This window comes from Ursus maritimus, unplaced genomic scaffold (assembly GCF_017311325.1).
Source record: "Ursus maritimus isolate PB19 unplaced genomic scaffold, ASM1731132v1 scaffold_16, whole genome shotgun sequence".
Lineage (NCBI taxonomy): Eukaryota > Metazoa > Chordata > Mammalia > Carnivora > Ursidae > Ursus > Ursus maritimus.
The window spans coordinates 62,912,923-62,936,177 of NW_024424008.1; the positions used below are offsets into that span (position 1 = coordinate 62,912,923).

At 42.9% G+C, this 23,255-nt stretch overlaps 1 protein-coding gene across 5 annotated transcripts in view; it reads right to left on the reverse strand.

The window, feature by feature from the left end:
- YAP1 (Yes1 associated transcriptional regulator) overlaps window positions 1-23,255 on the reverse strand; it is a 116,235-nt gene that overhangs the window by 89,229 nt on the left and 3,751 nt on the right. For all 5 annotated transcript variants that reach the window (XM_040631294.1, XM_040631293.1, XM_040631292.1 and 2 more), the window contains exon 2: window positions 20,682-20,932. In XM_040631294.1, the coding sequence (XP_040487228.1) occupies window positions 20,682-20,932 (251 nt within the window). The remainder of the gene's footprint in view (window positions 1-20,681; window positions 20,933-23,255) is intronic.

A 23,255-nucleotide genomic window follows, 5' to 3' on the forward strand; every position in this document is an offset into this window, starting at 1 on the left:
CTCCTGGCCTCTGGATCAAGAGGTCACGGTCTCACATTTCACACAGGAACTCCAGTTTACAACCCGTGCTAACACTCCTGCAGAATCCTTCAAGAGGTATTAAATGACAGTCCCATCAAAAACCAAGTCTCCCGCAAAACTTCAAACCTCGAAATACAACGTGGAAACGAACTAGACATACTAACTCCTCTTTTAAACAACAGCCCATGTGCTTAGAATCAGGAGAGAGAAAAAGAAAGAGAGTGAGAGTGACTAGGTTTTGGCCAAACGTAGGATAAATGAATTAGATTTCATAACAACATTGGCATTTGCTTTTAAACACTGCCCTGGTTCCAAAGAGAGTGCAGCAGCATGTGCAATAAAGATCTCATTAAAAGTCAGCTCTGGTGTCTAAATATTTCTATTAAATAATTTAGCTTCACACTAGGGTGGTGGGCTAAAAATACAGGACAAATTTTTGCAGACACGAGAGGCCGTGTGGAGAGACTTCATGTAGACAATCCAGGAGCACACGAGTCAGACAGGGCGGCACCAAGTGATTAACAGCCCTTTACAAAAATAGATAAATAATGGTGCAATACACACACTCTCACTGGAAACACTAGGCTGAATTCCTGAAAGCAGAAGCTGATTCTGTACTTTAAAATAGGCATCCTAGCAAAATCAGTAAACCTAATTTAAAATTTACACAACAGGTATCTTAATTTAAAGAACACCAGAGTTCCTAAAATGTGCAGAGGCCCTTAAATAAAACTATGTTTTCCTTACTTAAAGTTATACAATGAAATATTTTCCTCCCATGGAAATAAGTCAGCCATAAGATCATGTTAAAAACTCCATCACTTGAACTAATTTTCAGCACAGCTGGGAAAAAATTATGTGTGTGGGGGTGTAAATAAAGTTTTCAAATGCCACGAATTTTCAGTTTTCATTTTCAGTGGGCTTGTCTGGTCTCATGACTTCCAGTGTTCAAACAGCTTCAGCTGAGCATAGGTTTGGAGCCAGAGGCAGCGGAGGTCAGGCCGCCCCCCCGCACGGACACGGACTGCCAGCGCTGGAGTGCCTCCCAGCACACACCTGCCACGCTGCCCGTCCTTATGAGCAAAGCCACTTTATCTTCATCAGGTACTATGAGCAAAACCACTGCTGTTACTTAACACTCCCAGAGGTGGGAAATCCCAAGCAGGACAGAACCGCCAAGCAAGTTACCATAAACAAGCATCCATTTGCATTTGCTACTGTTTTCAGTTATTTTATTGGAGCAGAGCAACACGAGCTAAATGAAATCCTTACAGATTCTAACGCAGTGCATAAACACTGACATCTAATGTGTTGGACTAAAACACTGATTTTCAGATAAAGCAAGATGTCGTGCAACCTCTTCTCCCTTCGTGCCTGCTCTTCACAATCAACAAAGCCAGGTCACAGCGGACAACAGAGATGATCCTTCCACGGCTCGTGCAGTCCTCTCACACGCACTACTGCACACACACACAACATCGTGAAGGGACCGCGGTCAAGCAGAGGTGGGCGTGGCGGCAGGAGCGCGGGAGTGCTGGCTGAACCTCCAATTGTGTGACAGGAAAATCCACCCATTTCACAGCTGGGTACGCGCGTCCGAGCCTATGAAGGAGTATGTAAACATACATGAAATCTAAAAATCCTTCTCAATTCATTCGAGAACTATTTGATAAGGGGATGTACACATCATAATCACTCAGGAAGCTCTCATAGGAGTAGGTAATTCATCCTTACCGGGGTCATTGCTTCTAAGGAACATGGTAAAGGAGGTAAAACATCCTGGTGTGTGCTTAGAAGGCAGACGGAACGTCTCTTTTTCTAGGCAAAAATCAGTAAATAAAGCATCCTATATTAGTTCAACAAGTGTTTATTAATCCCCAAATGAGTACTCAGTATTGAATGAGCCTCTACAGGAAATACAGTGTAGACTTAACTCAGTCTACAAAAAAATCTGTTGTAGGACAAGAACTAAAAAAACTTTTATGATCATAAAGAGACAGCCACAGATTTAACAGAAATAGTCTGTGGGTGCATCTGTACGTTTCTGCACCTCTTCGAGGAAGACCTGCCGTCTGTACGACCGAACGAGACCCACAGAAGCCCGCGCGGGACAAGGCACAGTAAGCGTCCTTGCGAAGCACACACACAGCACGTCTCCACGACACGACGATGCGAACCGGAAACACTAACAGCAGGAATACCGAAGGTGGTACACAGACTTTATACACTCAAAAGGAAGTGTCTTCATGTGTTTTTCTCTCCAATTAACGCTTCATACGATCACTACCCTGCTCACAGGACATCAGCCTCTTCCACACCCTGGAATGAATAAAGTACCTGAAGACCACCAGCAATTTGTATTACGGCCTACAGTGGGCGTGAAGACAAAATTCTAAGTTACATGTGACAATCAAACTGTCCAAAACTAAATTAAAACAGACGATATGGAGAATGTGTGGCGCTGCAGTACTGCAGCCCAGCCGGCCTCGGACAGCACTTGCCGCAGGAAGCCAGAGAAGCCTCTGGCTCTCAGGGACGGCGACGAGAACTCCCAGTTTCTATGCTAACCGAGGAGACACAAATGAAAAAGAGCCGAAGTTTCAATCTCCAATTCTTGTTTCTAGTATCTTTAGATAATAAGCAACTAGTGACGTGTCGGTATTTTCTCAAACAAAACCAGGATTTCTTAAAATCGGTGTGCATTCTTACCTAACTATACGCCAAAACTAATCACCGAGTCTTCATCTAGAAAGGTCAGCCCTGTCTCCATCCCTAAATATCAATTCCATCTTAATTCCTACCTAAATCCCCTCATGTCAGCGTCTGAGCTTCTTTACTTTCCCTTTTCCTCCACAGCTAAGTCACAATAACAAAAATCCCTCCTCTAAATATATCCCTCCTGTTGTCCAAGTTACTGTTTTTGCTTAACAGTGGTTAATTATATACTAAACTTAGTATACTTTATGCTGAATGGAAAGCACTGTAAATACAACATCATGTCAGACAAGACATTGTATAAAGACCTGGGAAGTCATGTAAAGGTTCTCACTGATTGTCACAGAATTTGAGATCACACATTTCAATCCACTAAGTCTACAGAGGAGGCAGGAGAGTTAGCCAGTCAGCCACACTGCTGGACACTCACTGTAGGCCAGCCCCTACACCACGTGCTAGAGACAGAACGATGCACTGAAAAGGGCCCTGCTACGGCGGGGGGCCCAGCAAACAATCAGGCAACTGAAATTCAAGAGGGAAAAGTTTTTTAAACCAGATGTACGATTTTACTAAAATCACAGAATTGTGAAGTTACTAAAGCACAAATAAAGACAACGAAAGGATTCATTATTCAGTGCAGAATAAAATCCTTCTAAACAACCAAAGACCAGACTGCCCCACAAACCTCCAACACAGCGATCTCGTCTTTTTCTGGGTTACCAACACAGACTACTGTTGAGCCCATGCCATTTCTAACTGTTCCCGCACTCCCTGCCTCCTGACTGAGGACAGAGACCCTGGGGCTTTCAGTCCTTTTCTTCCTCGCTCTGAGCATGGCGCTGAAGCCTTCAGAAGGCAGCACAACAGAGGAAAAGAACTATTTCTGAAATGACTGGGAAAGACACGGAAAAGCAATTCTCAGCATTTTTTGGGGAGCAGTTAAGACGTGCTGGCACGATGGTGGGTGTGGGGGGTACAGCAAGTCTGTAGGTGAAACCCGACTCCCAGCAAGGCCCATGGGAGGCCAGAAGAGGGGACAGTAAGGCAGACTTGGGGCTAGGAAAAATCTGGAAAGACACTCTAGGGGGCATGTGTATTTCATCTAAATAGTTCCTGGAAGGGGGCAGTGAGGAAATACAAAAAGCAGTTCCCACTATTTTGCTAATGGCAGAAATGTCCAAAATCTCAGCTTAGGTTAAAAACTAAGAATTTTCTCTGAATTGTAATTGCCACCATTAAGAGACTCACTATTTCACACAATCTAACTGTGGAACTCAAGGAGATTATTCAGAGATCAGGGTGCCTTTTCTACCAGGCCCCATGTCATGTGCGGGACATCCTGCGTCCTGCATTCGTCCATATGGGGGGGGGGGCTGCAGACACAGTAAGTTAGGACATACTTATCTCCTACAGATAATGTGCGTGACTAGAAAACCGTTTCAGATAGCCTACATTATCACAGCTACAAATGTCAACACTTCCAGAGAATCTGAATTAAAAGCAGATTTCAATTCTTGTAACATAAATCTGGATTTTATGAATTGATGCTTTCTTGAAATTAAAATTACAGGCATTACTAAAAACCATTTTTCTCTGTCATTTAAAATTTTCCTGAAATGGAATGCAGAACAGCGGGAAAATGGATTTTTTTAATAGAGTGGAGAATATCATAGAACAGTACCTGAATTTTTTATAGAAAAGCTACCAAGTTTTAAAAGTTTGACACAGAAGAATAGAAAGGTTATAAAATTCAGATTAGAAGTGTCCTGTTGAAAAAAAATAAATAAATAAAATAAAATTAAAAAAAAAAAAAAAAGAAGTGTCCTGTTGGACACATGAAAAAATGTTCAAAATCATTAGCCATCAGGGAAATTCAAATCAAAACCACACTGAGATACCACCTTACGCCAGTTAGAATGGCAAAAATAGACAAGGCAAGAAACAACAATTGTTGGAGAGGATGTGGAGAAAGGGGATCCCTCCTACATTGTTGGTGGGAATGCAAGTTGGTACAGCCACTCTGGAAAACAGTGTGGAGGTCCCTTAAAAAGTTAAAAATTGAGCTACCCTATGATCCAGCTATTGCACTACTGGGTGTTTACCCCAAAGATACAGACGTAGTGAAGAGAAGGGCCATATGCACCCCAATGTCCATAGCAGCAATGTCCACAATAGCTAAATCGTGGAAGGAGCCGAGATGCCCTTCAACAGATGACTGGATTAAGAAGATGTGGTCCATACACACAACGGAATATTACTCACCTATCAGAAAGAATGATTTCTCAACATTTGCTGCAACATGGACGGCACTGAAGGAGATAATGCTAAGTGAAATAAGTCAAGCAGAGAAAGAATTATCATATGATTTCTTTCATCTATGGAACATAAGAACTAGGAAGATCGGTAGGGGAAGAAAGGGATAAAGAAAGGGGGGGTAATCAGAAGGGGGAATGAAGCATGAGAGACTATGGACTCTGAGAAACAGACTGAGGGCTTCAGAGGGGAGGGGGGCGGGGGAATGAGATAGGCTGGTGATGGGTACTAAGGAGGGCATGTATTGCATGGTGCACTGGGTGTTATACGCAACTAATGAATCATCGAGCCTTACATCGGAAACCGGGGATGTACTGTATGGTGACTAACATAATATAATAAAAAATCATTAAAAAAAAAAAAGTGTCCTGTTGAAGATAAAACTATTAATTTTTTTTAAAGATTTTATTTATTTATTTGACAGAGAGAGAGACAGCCAGCCAGAGAGGGAACACGAGCAGGGGGAGGGGCAGAGGGAGAAGCAGGATACCAGCAGAGCAGGGAGCCCGATGTGGGACTCCATCCCAGGACCCTGCGATCACGACCTGAGCCGAAGGCAGACGCTTAATGACTGAGCCACCCAGCTGCCCCAAAACTCCTATTAATTTTATCCTAAGCAGAAGGAAGGTCACTCGTTTTAGTTCATCATTGCTGTCATCTAAACAAATACAATTTCCAAAAACATTCGGATAACCCAATTTCATTCAATGATGACAAAAAAACCACAGATGAGACTTTTTTATTTTCGACCACTATTAAAAAATCCCCCAAATGGACGCCTGGGTGGCTCAGTTGGTTAAGCGTATGCCTTCAGCCCAGGTCGTGATCTCAGGGTCCTGGGATCGAGTCCCACGTGGGGCTCCCTGCTCAGCGGGGAGCCTGCTTGTCCCTCTCCCTCTCCCCCCACTCCTTGTGCTCTATAATAAATGAATAAAATCTTAGAACAAACAAACAAACAAAAAACCCCAAAACACCAAAAAAAAAACCACCCCAAAACTCTATGGAGAAATGAATGTTTTCATAGGTAAGCAACAAAGTTACATAAAATCCAAAATCAAACTCCTCCCAAACACAGACTCCAGGTCTAAAGGACGTATACGTTACGCTGGAATTCCTTTGACGCGTGAGTCCCAACATCTGTTTTTGTGAGCTTAAGCAAAACTGCCGGATAAGTTCTGCGTTCGCTAAGACAACCTGATTTTAAGCAACTACAAGGGAGTGGGGGCCAGGGGGCCACTGTACTCCTGGGTGCTGATCAGTTTCCTAAGAACTCAACAAGGAGCTTGTCTCCTGCATCCTGGCTCGCAGCAGCAGCAGTCCCCAGCTCTTGCTGCACACAGGCCACAGGGTGGGGGCCGGGCGGGCGGCAGGGGCCGCAGGCAGAACCCCTGGCAGAATCACGGCCTTGCTCAGCAGCTCTGCTCTGATGGCTTCAGATTGCAGGCCTGAGGAAATGCTCCATAAATAGCGGCTCTTTTTTCTTGTAAAGCCTCCTCATAGACCTAATACAGCTCCACTACCAAAAATGGAGGGGTCACCATAGACCTTTTCCCTTTTTTTCAAGTCCAAAGAACAACTAGGGATATCCTGCTCACCACGTTACTCATTTTGGGAGTATGAATCACAGGGCTAAAATCTGATTCACTGTTTAAATTCAACTTTTAGATAACGTAAATTACAATGGATTAAAAACCATATTTGTAACTCCTCAATTTCACGAAGAGGAAAAGAACTGCTGTTTTTAGAGGCCTTGGTTCTGACATTAAACGTGGGAGAACGTGTTCACTAACTGCCCGTGAGGCAGCGTTCCTCACGTGTTCGCTCATCCGACAGGTGCCGCGGGGCCACAGCCGAGCAGCACCGGTGCCCGGACACGGCTCCCGCTGCACATCACTTGTATTCTCGCGTATTCACACACACACCTGTGACTTCATCACTCAGACAACTCACCAGTCTGTGCAGTTACAAAGCCTCAATGAATAAAGTCAAAACTACCGGCAAGAACAATGCAGATTTTTCTCAGCTCCGTGGAATTTGGGTAGGGAGAGAAAGCAGCCCCGTAATTCAACCAAACACGAGGCGGTACCTAAGTCCACACTCGTTTCTGCTGTGGTTTTCCGTGTGGATCCATAACTCTGTTAACCCAAAGCTAAATAACTTAAAATGAAACTGTTTTTTTGATAAAATACGAGAGTCAAGTTTTAGAGGATGATTTGAATTAGACGCTAATTGGAATTCACAGGCTTGAACACAAACCCTCAAGTGTAACCAAAAAGCCCACACTCTGTCTAACCCACTGAGCGGTTTCAAAATAACCTGGCTGATCAGATGGTCTCCTGAAAGGAAACACCTATCAACTTATTATATTACATTATTCACAAAGAATGAGATTTTACTTCACAGTATAAACTGTTTTCCAGTGAGATTATGTTCCACCCTGAGTTTTTTTGGCCCCAGATGGTAATTCATCTGTCCTGCACATCATTTCTTACAATTTCCCATCTAGTGTGGTGGACACACACACAGGCGAGGTATTCTGCAGTTCCTCCCATCGGGGAGCACTCCACTTCTCAAGCTCTTGAGTCTGGGCTGACCCTGTGTGGAGCTTATTAGACCCATAGGGCCTCCAAGAACAACAGCGGGCTCAGGAGCACACAGCAGGAAGGCAGCCGCCTTCAGGGCAAAAGGACCTCAGAGCGAAACATACCTTGCCAGCACCTGGGAGAGGCACCGGAGAGAAATCCGGGTCCTGTGTCAGCCCCCAGCTGGAGAGCTTCTGCTTGGGCAGCCCAGCTTACCCAGACAGCCCGCAGCGAAGGAGAAGGGCCTCCACGTGCTTTCCTGTGGGAGCTGACATCTGAGCGGCCGCAGATGCCGCTGCTGTTGACTACACTCATTTCTCAATCACCAGCATTCCTCCAACTACCAACGGACTCCTGCAGCCACAGTAAACTCAGAGTTTATATAAAGAAATTAAGAATGTTCTGCCCCCACAAAACTTTTATTAATAAATTTAAAGTCCTCCATGTGTTTTATAAGGCAAAACTTAGGGGCACCTGGGTGGCTCAGTTGGTGAAGCGTCTGCCTTCAGCTCAGGTCATGATCTCGGGGTCCCGGGATCGATCCCCCATCACCGCATCATCAGGCTCCCTGCTCAGCGGGAAGCCTGCTTCTCCCTCTCCCTTTGTCCTTCCCCCGCTTGTGCGCTTACTCTCTCACGAGCTCTCTCTCAAATAAAATCTTAAAAAAAAAAAAAAAAGATAAAACTTAGTTTCCACAGTAACTTATACTGATGATAGGCAGAATATTAGATTTGTTTCACTATTTATTTATTTATTTATTTATTTATTTATTTATTTATTTTAATTTATTTATTTGACAGAGATAGAGACAGCCAGCGAGAGAGGGAACACAAGCAGGAGGAGTGGGAGAGGAAGAAGCAGGCTCATAGCCGAGGAGCCTGATGTGGGGCTCGATCCCATAACGCCGGGATCACGCCCTGAGCCGAAGGCAGACGCCTAACCGCTGTGCCACCCAGGCGCCCCTCACTATTTATTTTTTTTAAAGATTTTATTTATTTGAGAGAGAGAGTGAGAGCGCGCCTGAGCAGGGGAAGGAGGAGCAAGGAGCCGGATGTGGGGCTCGATCGCAGGACCCTGAGACATCATGACCTGAGCTGAAGGCAGACGCTTCACCGACTGAGCCACCCAGGTACCCTGTTTTACAATTTATTTTAATAAACTGATTGATAAGCACTCAAATATTTAGTTTGGTAACATAAAATGGACTAAGCCATCTGATTCTGCTTGTCTAAAATGAATTCTAAAGTTTAACTTAAAAAAATTCTTTAAATCTCTGAGAAAATTTTAGGTATCAGCAGCTTTCCAATGCAACTTTAACAAGTAAAGAACCAGGGGCGCCTGCCTAACCTGGTAGATGAAGCATGTGACTCTTGATCTCAGGGTTGTGAGTCTGAGCCCCACACGGGTGTAGGGATTACTCAAATAGATAAAACTTCAAAAAAAATAATAAAATAGGGGCCCCTGGGTGGCTCAGCCAGTTAAGTGTCTGCCTTTGGCTCGGGTCATGATCTCGGGGTCCTGGGCTCGAGTCCCACACTGGGCTCCCTGCCCGGTGGGGGGCCTGCTTCTCCCTCTGCCTCTCTGTCTCTCATGAGTACATAATTGAAATCTTTAAAAAATAATTGTAATAAAATAAAATAAATAAATAAAAAGTTAAAAATTGTTAATTTCTTACACTGAACTTTACTATTAATTCTATTTGTACAGCATATGAAATAATGTAGGAAAAGGGCCCATATTCACTTTCCATAATGCTAACAAAGTTTACATGATAAACAAATGGACTACGGTAAGCTGCGCTTAGTACCAGAAAAATGGAAAGAAACCCTTTACCGAGCATTTTCTGACAAATATTGTCAAAAAATAGCAAAAAAAAAAAAAAAATCTTAAAATAGGCTGCAACATCAAAATAAACTTCCAAGCTGCACACAGGATAAAACTGTATTTTCAATGTTCTTGTAATGAGTGGTCCTCACTTTTAAAACACTTTTCCCAAGCAATGAATCAGACCAAACCATTTAATGGTTTTTCAAGTGTTATGATATTGGAACTGTTGTGTTGTGTTTTTTCTTTATTTTAATGCCCAAAGTCAGGGTACAGATATAACAGTTAATAGGTTCATTTTCATGAAGGGAGGGAGTCTCTCAAAGACACAAATGTCATTCAAGAGGAGAAGGGCAAACCCTTTAGCTGCTCCCAGAAAAACTGTGTGCAGCTCCCTCTTGACTCCCCACTCATCCACGTCCGAAGACGCGGAGTAGAGGGTGCTGACCGCATTCACAGGAGCATTCACAGGTCGGGACTAGAGCCTGCTCAGGGCCCCCTGCCACCACCTCCTTACTTCTCCCCTGGACTACCAGGCGTCTTCTCCTCACTGGTATCACTCTCCAACAACACGTTTACTCCTTCTTCATCTAATTCACAGTCAACTAGTCATTGTCCGTGGAACAAACTTGTAATAACCAAAGTAGAACTACTATTCATTTGCACCCAGAAAACATGCAGTATTTTTTTAGTAGGACTAGTTATCTGAGTTTAAGAACAATCTCAAACTTACAAAATTAACTTCAGAATACAGAAAGTAAATACTCTAGCATCTTTTTAGGATGGAGCTGAGTAGCCCCAGTAATTACGCAGGGACTACAGGCATTCATCAGGCTGGCCATCAAGCAACGGACTCTGAAATACATGAGCAATCGGAGGGATGGCATCCGTCATAAACACGGCGAGAACAAGAGGGCAACATCTGCCTTTAGTGAGCTTATACTGAGTTAGCCTCAGCAGACTCTCCATGGAGAGAGTCAGCAACGAAAAGGCAAACAAGATAACGTGCAAGAAATGGGAATCTTGAGACCTATCCAGGCCTGACTGACATAGTATGAATCTGGTTCCAACTCCACAGAGTGGGACCCAGCAAACCCTTAAGACAATGTCTGCTCCCTAAACCCACTACGCAGGTGTTTATGAAATCAAGAGACCTCTATGCACGTCTACTGAGCTCAAAGAAAACAACAAAGAAGAGCAGAGAGAAAGACCGCCAAGTACATCAATGCCAGCGACCCAACACACACCATCCAGAACCAAGTGGCTCTTTCTTGAGAAAAATCATCATGTTTACAGAAGTGGAGGGGGTCAGGCTACTGACAGATAGGCTGTGCCAACTCTTACCTACGGTGTGACAGACACAAACTGGAAACTCATACACAGGCGCACAAAGGGCGTGCTTCGTCTTCAAATAAAGGACAACAATCTTAATTCTACGTATCACTGTCTAGTAACAGTGTTCATTTTGTCACCCAGAAGAAGAGATCTGTACCACGCCTAACAGGAAAGTCTGCACACCCTCCAGCTGGGAGGGGTTAAAAGTGAACCTATTACGTCATCTGGAGCCCATCCAAACTACACGATTTCGGAAACATAACCTATATCAGTCTGAACATGTGTAGAGGAAAAACAGAAACATCTGTATTTTGGCCAACTATTCCCCAGAGGGCTTTAAAAAAAAAAAAAAAGTTATGCAAGAGGGTTCAGTAAATTTTAACTGTGACCCCCATTACTGGTAAGGATTAGTTCCAGGCAGGTCTCAGAAATCTCCATTCATTTAGCTCCTTCCTAACTTTAGCATTTGGCTACTTTTATATACTCCCTTACTCTACATATTTAACTAAGATAAGATACACTGACTCTACTCCATTCTTCTGTAGCATACAACATTTTAACACCTTTTCCAATCCAGATTTATCCACGTTTTGATATCTTTCACACTGTTCTCTGATGGCTAGAGTGCTCTGGTCTGGTTTTGTATTGCTCATTTAGGACTATGTGTGGTTTTTTAAAAGGTTTTCTTCCTCTTCTTCCACAAAGTATTTCCATATGTAACTGCTTTTTTACCTAATCAAGGCAGAGGCTGCTGAAAAAATGGATCTGGATAAATTCAATGACGTCAGCAACAAAGGGGCTTAACACATGTCAGTCACTACTATGGGTGAATCCATTTAAAACGAAACCCAGTTTTCACAAAATTCTAACCACTTACCTCTCCACGATTTTATCACAGGTAGAAAACATTCTATGTTGTTTTATGACATCTACAATAACCTATTGAAAAATGAGCACTTGCCAAGGAAAGCAACTGCCAAAACAAAGATAAAACCAAGTTATATACCTCTGGAGGTTAACCTACATTAAGTACACCAATAATATCTAACCAATTTAGATATGCACAAATGTTTTCTTTATCCTAACACCATCTATACCGATGCAAACCAGGGGAAGGAAGACACGACATAATTTTGTAAGGCCGTTTTACTGTATAGCCGTGTATACCAGACAAAGAACGTGAAAATGACCTCCAAGCAGGAGCATCTCCATGGTCACATGGAGGAACAGGAATCAGGTCTCCCAAGCTTCTGTCCCTGCACACTATTTCAGAATCTGAGCCCTCCGAACAAAATGTCTATTACCTAGTTGTGAAAGTATACAGTTCCCCCTTTAGGGAAATCTAACACAAAGATGTAAACTAGCACAACTATCACTAAAGGGGACAAATGTAATTGAATTAATCATCTGTCTAGTAAAAGTACTTAATGAAGTATCCATTAAAAGTGATCCTGCAGGGGCACCTGGGTGGCTCAGTCAGTTAAGCGTTGGACTCTTGGTTTTGGCTCACAGCACAACCTCAGGGTCGTGAGATCGAGCCCCTCGCTGGGCTCCACACTTGGAGCGGAGTTGGCTGGAGACTCTCCCTCTGTCCCTCCTGTTCATGCTCTCTCTGTCTCAAATACATAAATCTTTGAAAAAAAAAAAAGTGATCCTGTAATATGTAGGTCAAGTCATATGCAATTGTCAGTAGTCACGGGGGCATAGAAAACTGGCAACTTTACATAGTTAACCTGTTACAAACTGGATTCACGAAAATTCATTTTACCTACAACTTCTTAAAAAACTATTGCATACCCCCCTCTCGGCCCAAGTAGGAGATGGGAAATTTATGTTACAGAGAAATGGACCCAGAGGCTCTGGATTCCGATGCCTGCCACAGCCAAGAGCAGGGATAAAGCCGCTTAAGCCCTACGCTGGTGTGCCCTGAAACAGGGGCAGTCAGTCTTACCCACCACCTTCAGTACTCTTGGATGGGAGAGGATGGCAGGTTTTTATCGGAAGAAACTGGCCACTACAGGAGAAGGGGCATTTAGGGCCCCGCACAACTTGAGGGCCTGGTTGGTCCCAGTTATACCCCTCTACAGTAAAGCCCACTAAAGAAATGAAAGCAGCCAGAGAAAATTTAAAAAGAAACATCCAGGGGCATCTGAGTGGCTCAGTAGATGAAGGATCTGCCTTCAGCTTAGGTCATGATCTCAGGGTCCTGGGATGGAGCCCCAAGTGGGCCTCCCTGCTCAGTGGGGAGTCTGCTTCTCCCTCTCCCTCTGTCCCTCCCCCAGCTCATGCTCTCTCTCAAATAAAATCTTTAAAAAAGAAAGAAAGAAAGAAAGAAAGAAAGAAAGAAAGAAAGAAAGAAAGACCCACTATGTCAACCATACTCAGGAAAAAAAAAGGAAAGAACAAAAAAACACCCACTACGAAATCCTCAGAGAGATATTCTATCACTACATCCATGAAATAAAAATGGCATGTTTTTAAAAATAGCAAAGGAACAATGAGCTCAGAAAAAGAATTCCTGGAAATTAAGAATGATGAAGAGCTCTTGGGGAAAAAAAACAAAACAATGATTAAAAAATTAAAAGCTAGGGGCGCCTGGGTGGCACAGCGGTTAAGTGTCTGCCTTCAGCTCAGGGCGTGATCCTGGCGTTCTGGGATCGAGCCCCACATCAGGCTCCTCTGCTGGGAGCCTGCTTCTTCCTCTCCCACTCCCCCTGCTTGTGTTCCCTCTCTCGCTGGCTGTCTCTATCTCTGTCGAATAAATAAATAAAATCTTAAAAAAAAAAAATTAAAAGCTAAAGTTAAAGGAATCTTCCAGAAGGCAAAACAAAAGGATTAGGGAAGAAAAACAGAGATAAAATTAAAGAGTTATTCTGATGAGCAGGAATTCCAGAAGAAGAAAACAGAACAGAGTGGAAGAAGTTATCCAAGAACCAACAAAAGAAATCTTTCCCCAGACCCAAGGACAAGCTGGGCACCTGCGCCACGGACCTTAAAGAGGCAACTTACCTTCCAAGCCATTTTGTGAAATCTTCACAATTAAGAAGAAAAGGTACATACCAAGGCCTATCTTGAAATTTAAGGACCTCCCCCAAAGATAAAGACAAAAAATACTAAAATCCCCAAAGGAGGCAAAACGGGTTTAACTGTTCAATGCGAAAACTGGAGGCTAAAATAAAATGTAGCACTGCCTTCAAAACTCCAAGGGAAAATAACCTTAGCCTTGAACCCTACAACCTAACTGCCCATCAAATGTCAACGACAAAAATGTTTTTACACATAGAGGATCTCAATGAAGTTACCTACCATTCACCCCTTTTCTCAGTAAATTCCTGAAGGATGAGCCAACTCTTACAGTGCACAAACCAAGAAAAACAGTCAACAGGGTTCCCAACAGACAGAGTGATGCAGGCACTTGCCAGGATGAGAACAGGGGAGCCCCCAGGGAGCCCCTGTAGGATGACTCTGAAGCAACCATTCTAATCCAGAGCGCAAAGACAAAGAAAGGACTCAGGGTTGTTTCCAAGGGGGCAAAACACCAACAGAAACAAACACTAATGAAAAAACAAGGCAATTAACAATTCCAAGAAAATATCAAAGCTGTTCAGAAACTCCTATACGTTATACAGCTCAGCTACAGGCAAACGGGAAAGAGCCTTAACACTGTAAAAGTCCCTAACAAAAAAATTAGGAGGATTAAGGGAAGAAGGATTTTAGGAGGTGCAGAAACTTTAAGAAACAGCAGTACAGCACATTTCATAAATACGGAGGAGTTTTCTTAAGTATGTGGGGGAGGGGAGGGATCTCGAGTTCCAAGCTTTGCCTCGGGAGAATGCAAGCCAGAGATAAAGCAAAGTGGGCCAGAAGTGCCTTTTTTCTTCATAAATCTTATAGTACTAAGGGACTTCCTAAAACTATGTATATGTTATTTCCCCTCAAAATTAAATATCAAAATACGTATTTATATGTGAGGCTGTGAAAATGAGAATCTTCAAACCCCTCTCTCCTTGGCAGAATCTAGGTGCTTCTGGCCCTACTTTCTCCTCTCCTGAATTTTCCAATTTCCTCTAATGAACACGTCACTTTCATAATAAAAGAAAACATGTTACTAAAAATCCACAAAATCTGACTGACACATGGAAGAGGAAGAAGAGGAACCACAATTTTATAAATGTAAAACAAAACCCCACATTCACGCTCATACGGAGAGACAATCCACCTTACACCTCCCCCGCCCCCCGCCGGCCTCCTAGATGGTGGGGTTCAGCTCCCCAGAAGCTACTCCGGGTTAGAGGCACTTCAAGATACGTGGGAAGTTAAATTTCAAACAACTTTCTGGTGCACATTCAATTTTGTGAAAGTTGAGTTACACTGAGTAAAGCCATCGTTCCTCTAAACCCCAAACCAAATAGTCTATGTCAAAAAGCACATCTCTCTAAATGTACTTTTTGGTCAAATAAAGAAACCTTACCTTAAGAACAAATAAAAACCCTCCTCACTTTAGGCTAAGTAAGCAACTGCAAGAGGAAGAAAAGAGCTTTCAACAAACCATACCCTCCCCACTCCCAAATCAGGACCTGGCTGCTGAGGAATTTGATAAGTCTAGTGACTAACAGTACCCATGAAGAGATAGAGAAGTAATAGCCCTAACCACAAAGAAAGCACTGGAAATATCTGGTGGAGGAAAACAGTAGTATTTTAATAGACACCCTTATTGGCGTTATTCTGTTAAGTTTCTACATTACTCAGGGAAACAACATGTTATCGACTGATACGTTAAAGGTTTTGATTCTTCTCATGCTAAGAGCCAAAAGAGGATTAAACTGACCACTCTTTCTTGTCTAAAATATTAAAAGGGAAGAAGAAAGAAAAGGACCATTGTGATTTAGACCAAACTTCTTTGTCTGCTTTTAGAAGGGGTCGAGCCCTTTGCAAGTAAAAGTGCTCCCCCTCATAGCAGTCCTCATCTCCAGGAACTCAATGCTGCAGGACTTGCACAGCCAGAACCACGAAACAATTCTTCTTCCTAAAAACAGCAACGTCCCTTTCACGCCTTGCAGTTTTGATGGCCCCTAGAATCACTTAGTAACCAGAGCTATGGAACCACACAGCCCTGAAGACCTCCTCTATCCAATGCTACTCAACTATTATTCAACTTTCAAGTCATAATTAATGGCTAAATTATGCTATTACTGAAGGGGGTAAATTAAGTATGAATAATCTTAAAACTTAACAACTGATTTTTAAAATGACTTCACTCTGATTTGCCCTCAGCCTAAACTTCAGTACACATTTTGACAAAAGGTTAGGCTTAGAGTCTGCCTCTCCCCCAAATCCTCCAGGTAAAAGGCAATTCACATTCATGCTAGCAATACTATTCGAGGGTGCTAATTTACATTCTTTTTCTAACTATCAAGTAAAACTCATTACTCTCCATTACTAATGGGGACCGATCTCAGGATTTCAAAAACATGTTTTCTTAAGTTTCAACTATTCAAACGCTACCTAGCTTTTTTTCTTAATAGTTAACGTGAGGCTCTTGGGGAAGAGTATTTTTTCACTGTCATTTTTTACAGAAAATGAGCCAACCATCTTGCAGCCAACTGAGAGTCTGCTGTATTTCACAGCTAGTTTGTCAACTACCTTTCTTAGTTCACACAAAAATTGCTCACTATTCTCCTCAGGAAATAAATTAATCTCTGTGTTCTATTTACTCTGTCACATCCGCTAACTCCAAACTGTTTTTCTTCTGCCCCTGTACTCAACGGTGCCTCCAGTTCTTCTGCTTAAGTCACGTGGCACTGTGGCCACTCTTCCCCAGGCCGCCCACCCACTGAGCAGCGCAAGGTGGGGGGGGGGCAAACTTTCATCTTCCCTCCCCTCCACTGAGCCCCCATAGCAAGACAAACAGGCACACACCCGCCCTCCCCGCAGACAGGGAAACACACTCTGTGATTGCAATCTGAACTTTTTTTGTTTTTGCAGCTTAATCAACATTTAATGGCAATATTACAAGCTTTCCATTTTTGATGGGAAATCATTTGGGTTACCCTAGTCATATCAAGAAACCAGAAAACAGAACAGCCTTCTTCTCTATGAAGCCGTTCCTTTTTAAAATATCCAATCTGTATTACAGAAACATATACTGTGTTTTTAGTCTCTTACTGGGCAAGTGTGTGGGAGAAGCATACGTCAAATTATAGTACAAAATGGTTTAATCATCTCCTTTAATCAATACATTTCTGGGGTAGCTTTAATTAGGGCAGTGGAACATGCACTTGTGAAATAACACGGAGCAAAAAAAAAGAAGCAAACCACTTACAGTGATCAATAACACCTGCAAGCAAGTTCATTTAATGTTGAAATACTGGCCAAGTTATATGCTGTGCGATGCTGAAAATCTCTGGAAAAATACCTTCTTAAAATGTGGATCAAGACACTCAATGTAACTTGTCATCAAATCATGGCCACAAGAAACCTTCAATCTTCAAGGACTCAAAACACTGTGGCCAGTTATTCAGAAAATGACAAACAGCAGAAATGAAACAAAATCATCTTTAAAAATTAGAACATTATTACAACAATGCAAATTTACAAACTCTTAAGATCAGTGAATCAGATTTCTTAGACCATATTATAATTCTATATGGTACATTATATACAAGAAGTTCTTTGTAACTATGACCATTAACAGTTACAAGGTATCAGATTCAGTAAAATAAAATCTGAGAAGTAAAAACACCCCTTGTAACCAGAAATATTATAGAATACTAATTCAGGAAGTTATTCAGCAGCTTATAAAGAAATAGGAAGTCGTTGACCACCTACTTGAAGAACCATTTCCTGTAGGAAAACTGTAAGACAGCTGAAGAACGCAACAATTCTCAGAGTAATACAGGGAAGAATTCATTTAAAACAAAACCTCGATATACAATGTTGACAAGATTAGTTTTAAAACAATAAACTCACTAGCACAAATAGTACACGTAATATACAGACGGAGCTTTCCTCACCTCCTTCGATCATACCAGAGCTCAAGTACACGTTGGTGATAAATGCAGCTCCCTTCCTTACCACTTGCCAGGCTAAGAAATGTCTTTTCTCCAGATCTCACTGAGCTATGGAGGGCTTCAAAAATAGCAATGATCACCTGCTTATAATCCTTCAGTAATTATGCTGCTTTGAAACTAGAAGATGGGCCAAATGACTTCAAAAAGTCATTCATCTATGGTCACAAGGCAACAACTGGTTTCCAAAGTCAACATTTCTAAGTTTTCAATCAAATTACATCACCTTACATGTTTGGACCATTCACAGATTTCTTCATGCCAAGTATAAACCTCAACAAATTATATACTTAGTAACTTAAAAGTTAGTTCCGATGATTATTTAAAAAGATGTAAACGAAAATAAAAAACAAAAAGATGTATATAGGGGTGCCTGGGTGGCACAGCGGTTAAGCGTCTGCCTTCGGCTCAGGGCGTGATCCCGGCGTTACGGGATCGAGCCCCACATCAGGCTCCTCGGCTATGAGCCTGCTTCTTCCTCTCCCACTCCCCCTGCTTGTGTTCCCTCTCTCGCTGGCTGTCTCTATCTCTGTCAAATAAATAAATAAAATCTTAAAAAAAAAAAAAAAAAGATGTATATAGTAAAATACAGTTTTTCATCATTGAAATGAGTATAAAGTAGCCAGTATAAATCTACATTCTACATCTCGATGGCAACATGAATCCTCTTCAGACACAAGAAAAATACAAATATTGGTCCCAAACAGAGCCTGACTTGAAAACATCACAACGAGGATAAAAATGAACTTGGACAACAGGCACCTTGGCTCCAAAAGAAGGTTCACTTACCATCATCTCTGACTCACAGGACATATACTAATGAGCTCATTTACCTGTGCAGTACACAAAAATGTCGTTTATGGCAACTCATACTTCCCCGGCCTGGTTTACCTTCCCCACAGACCCATTCAACTGGGGTGTTCAGGGTGGTGTGGTGTAGACACCTCGACCCTTCGTTAACCTATCTTTATCAATATCATTAAGAGAAACATTTGTTCTCAAAGGAAAAACACTGGAAACTTTTTTAAAATGGACATACAGAATATTTATTTCAGGTCAAAATAATAAGATCACTGAAAATAACAAAAACGTGGGCGGATGTCACCTGTAAGCAACTATTACAAGACACAAAAGACTAAAAAGAGCATAAACGCTGCTCTTTAACCATATACTTTTAGCTACAGGATCAACCAAAGAAAGGAGGCAAGCAGGCTATTAAGCTGTTTAAAAAATTTCCCCAGGTCAGCATGTGACCCAGCAAGGAGAGGTTCAAAAAAGTACAGGCTTTCTTTTTCCTTGCAAGGACCTGGTGCGTCTCGGGAAACCGTTCCCTTTCCCTTCAAGACACATCCCTCCCAGCTAGCAGCTCTTTCAATCATTTACTTTGGATGTCTCCCGGAGAACAAATGATCTTGCTCATGCAGATGAGTTTGCCAGACCTGTGTGTACTTTCCAGTCTCAGGCCCTTTATTGTTCTGGTTGAAACCTGACCCTTTGAAATGGATACCAGGACACCAGAAAACAAATTTTAAAAAGAAGAAAAATGTTATAGGAGATGGGGGCAAAAGTAGAAACTTTTCAAGATCAAACTTTTTTCCCTGCTCTTCTGAACAAGCCTGTCTGAAAACCCTATATTACATTACAAACCCTGGAAGACAAGCAATATAAAATACTTACTAAGACTCACACAACAAAACAGTATCACTAATTGTATTATCTGATCTAATAAATAAATGTTACATTTGCCTTAGGAGTAGACTGCCAAGACAGACTTCAATCAAAACTTGGATGGTGTGTCACTTTATTACCTCACCTGATTAAACAGCAAGAAGTAAGCAACTGTTTAAAAACATCAATTTCAGTCATAATAATTACTTTAAGTTTTGTATACACTTAAATCCAAAAAGCCAGATAAAAATACTTAGGTCTTATCTACAAATTCAAAGTGAGAAAGGATAAAATTATATTTTGATCTTTTCAGCCTGAATGAAATTTTGCCATTTTGTTAAAGACAAAAAGTCTCATAAAAATAAATAATGCAATGGCCTTGTTTCTGTTTTTCCAGAAGAGGATTGTTTTGCAGACCTGCTAACTTGAAAGAAGTCTGCCACCGAGCAACTGTATAAACATGAAAACTCATACCACCTCTCTTTACATTTTTTTTTTTTTATTTTATTTATTTATTCGACAGAGATACAGAAAGCCAGCGAGAGAGGGAACACAAGCGGGGGGAGTGGGAGAGGAAGAAGCAGGCTCCTAGCGGAGGAGCCTGATGTGGGGCTCGATCCCGGAACGCAGGGATCACGCCCTGAGCCGAAGGCAGACGCCTAACCGCTGTGCCACCCAGGCGCCCCTCAAATATTGTAATCTGACTCCCAAAGACGACCTACTTATTCTGTAGTTCTTCTCTACCAATAAAATGTCCATTTAAAGAGATGTCAGTTATGGCACTTCCTAAGACTATGCTAGCCTGTAATTCCCATAATTTGAAATGCTTCACAGTACTCTTTCAGTTTTAAGCTAAGCTAATGAGAATATCCAAACTGCCACAAAAGAAAAGATTATTAAAAAGCTCTGAACCAAGAATCAAGCTTTCATAACGTTACCCAAGCTAAAGAAGGTAATTAGGTCATTTTAAAGTAAAAATAGAAACCACACATTTATGTGTGTATGTATATATATGTATATATTACAGGTGTATCTATATATATATAGATAAAGATAAAACTAAACTTGACAAAACATAAAGTAAAACGTAAAAACCAATGATACTTTACGTCCCGATACCACCTTGCTGTGCTTTTCAAAACAGGTTTTCACTTACTTTAAGAAGTACCTCTGACCAGAAGAGGTCTTGGCCATCTCCCAGCCCGCGGGCAGAGGCACGTCATCCGGGATCTCGAAGGAAGACTGTCGAAGGTGCTGGGCGGTGGGCGCAGCTGCTGGGCCAGAGACCACTCCGGTGGGCGTCAGGTTCCCTGGGGATACGGCTCCCAGCTGCAGGGAAGCTGGCGAGGAATGAGCGCGAACGTGCTGTGGAGTCAGGGCGCCCGCAGTGCCTGCATCAGTACTGGCCTATTGGGAACAGTAAAACGAAAATTTCTTTAAAATTATTTTTAAAGAGGGTCCCTTTAAATTTCCTTGACAGGATTTCATGGCAACCAAATATCTAAATACCAAAGGCAAAATTTAAGTTTGACACAGAGGAATATAGGCTTATAGGTGTGTATTTTTTAAATGGTTTGTGTGATTTTAAAGTGTACTTTCACAAACATTTGTTAACTTTATAAATCAGCAGTCCATCTAAGTTAATTTCTACCTAGCACACATTAGATGTGCAGTCTATATATTTTAGAGGAAAACTGTACAAAATGAATGGAACATTTCTACAGTATGTCAGATTTTAAAATTCCATTTCTTAAAAAAAATATTTTATTTATTTGAGAGAGAGAGAGAGACACGGAGACAGCGAGCGCGTGCTCACGAGAGGGTGGGGGGAGGGGGAGGGGAGTGGAGAAGGGGCAGAGGCGGAGGGAGAGGCAGACTCCCCGCAGAGCAAGGAGCCCCAGGCGGGCAGATCTGGGGACTCAGGGATCATGACCTGAGCCAAAGGCAGACGCTTAACCAAGTGACTGAGCCACCCAGGCACCCCTAATACTTAATTTCTAAAAGACCAAGGCAGTATGGGTGCTATTCTGAGCTCTAAAACGTCCCAGGTGTAACACGACCCAAGGAATACAGTAACTACACGCTTCCTCTTTTTCAGCTAGGCTTTAAGTAGTTAATGTTTCTTTCCAAGCCAAGACCTAAACACAGGACAACTGTCATTTTTTCTCACCATGGACCAATGCCATCAATAAAACCATCACAAACTACACAACTTTTAATGAATGCAAGATATTCAGAATCAAACGTTCTTAAAAGACAGCTAATGAAATCAAAACCCAACCATGTATTCCTACCTAGACGATAAAACTGTGAACATACACACCCAGACCCCAACGATCTCAGCTCCAGTCCACACTGGCTACTGGGACAGCGAACAATGATTGGTGTCTGTGAGCCTCAGTTCTGTCATTTGCAAGAGGGCTTCAGACACAGGTGTGTGTACACAGAAGCGAATTTATATCCAATAGCTTGTGGACAACAGTATTTATAACCCACACTCGTACTATTCACAATCCAGCACGGCTGTTTAAATTCCTCATTAGAATTAGGGTCTGATTATTAAAGTAAGAATTTCCTGGACCGATAGGGGAAAGGAGACTACGAAAATCAGCAGAGGCATTTATGCCTTAAAGTCAGCCACACTGCTGAGCATACAATCAAAATAAACCTCAATTAGGAAATCACTAGCAGAAATAAAAACCAAACTTACAGAAGCACAACACTGAGTTAAGAAACTTATCAAAAGCAAACAAAACTAGAGATTATGAATAGAGTATGAATCCATAAACCGGACATAATTCTCGGGGTTATTTACTAGAACATTTTTTGCAACTTTCCCGTTGTAGTTCTTCTTGGCTTACAGATGCCACAAAATGAGAAAACTCAGTCTCCTTTTGTGTATTACGCTTTCAAAACACTCTCAGGAGCCCGCAGCCCAGCTGTGTCGTCTGTAAGGTGCACCGCCAACACACATTTCCCCGGAATGAGTCCGAGAGCAACCTCCAAGCCTAGGAGAAGGAAGAGCCCCCTAACGTCCCCCCCCCCCCCCGCAAGCTGCAGCGTGCACGCAGCTCGACTGTTTCTCCTTCCTCCTGCCGAAGCCAGGCTTTCGCCAGCAGGTTCCCGGAGTTTTTCCGAGTTCCCAAACCGCTTGGTCTGCAGCAGCAGAGCCTACAACAGGCCTCACAAACAGGAGGGGAAGGGGAACGGGGGCGCTCACTCTTCTTTCCACTCAAGTTACAGCCCGACTGGACCAACTGCATCGCAGTATTTGGAAAACCAATTAACTTTTGGGCAAAGTTCCTATGCTCAAGTTTAGCCCGAAGCAAGCTCTTTTCAAAAAAAGAAAGCGGCAGCAAGCAAGCCCTACGCAAACAGCTGTCCGGAGAGCGGTGGAAATGTGCACACTTTCCCAACAGTCTCTCCCCGGGGCTGGATCGCACCGGCCAGGGGAGCGGGCGTCGAGGGCGCCACAGCCGCGCTCCCGTCCCCGGGGCGAACTCCAGGGCCAGGGCGAGCCTCGCATTAGTCATCGCTTCCCCAGCACCGCGCGGGGTCGCGGCGGCGCCACGCAGCCCCGGCACCCCAGCCCCGCGAGGTCCCGCTCCCCCGCGCCAAGGACGCGGTCGGCGGCCCGGACGCCCTCCCCGCGGGAAGCCGACCCCCCCAGGTCCCCCCAGTCCCCCACGAGGGGCCCCCACCGTTCCCCCCCCCCACGGAGCCGACCCCT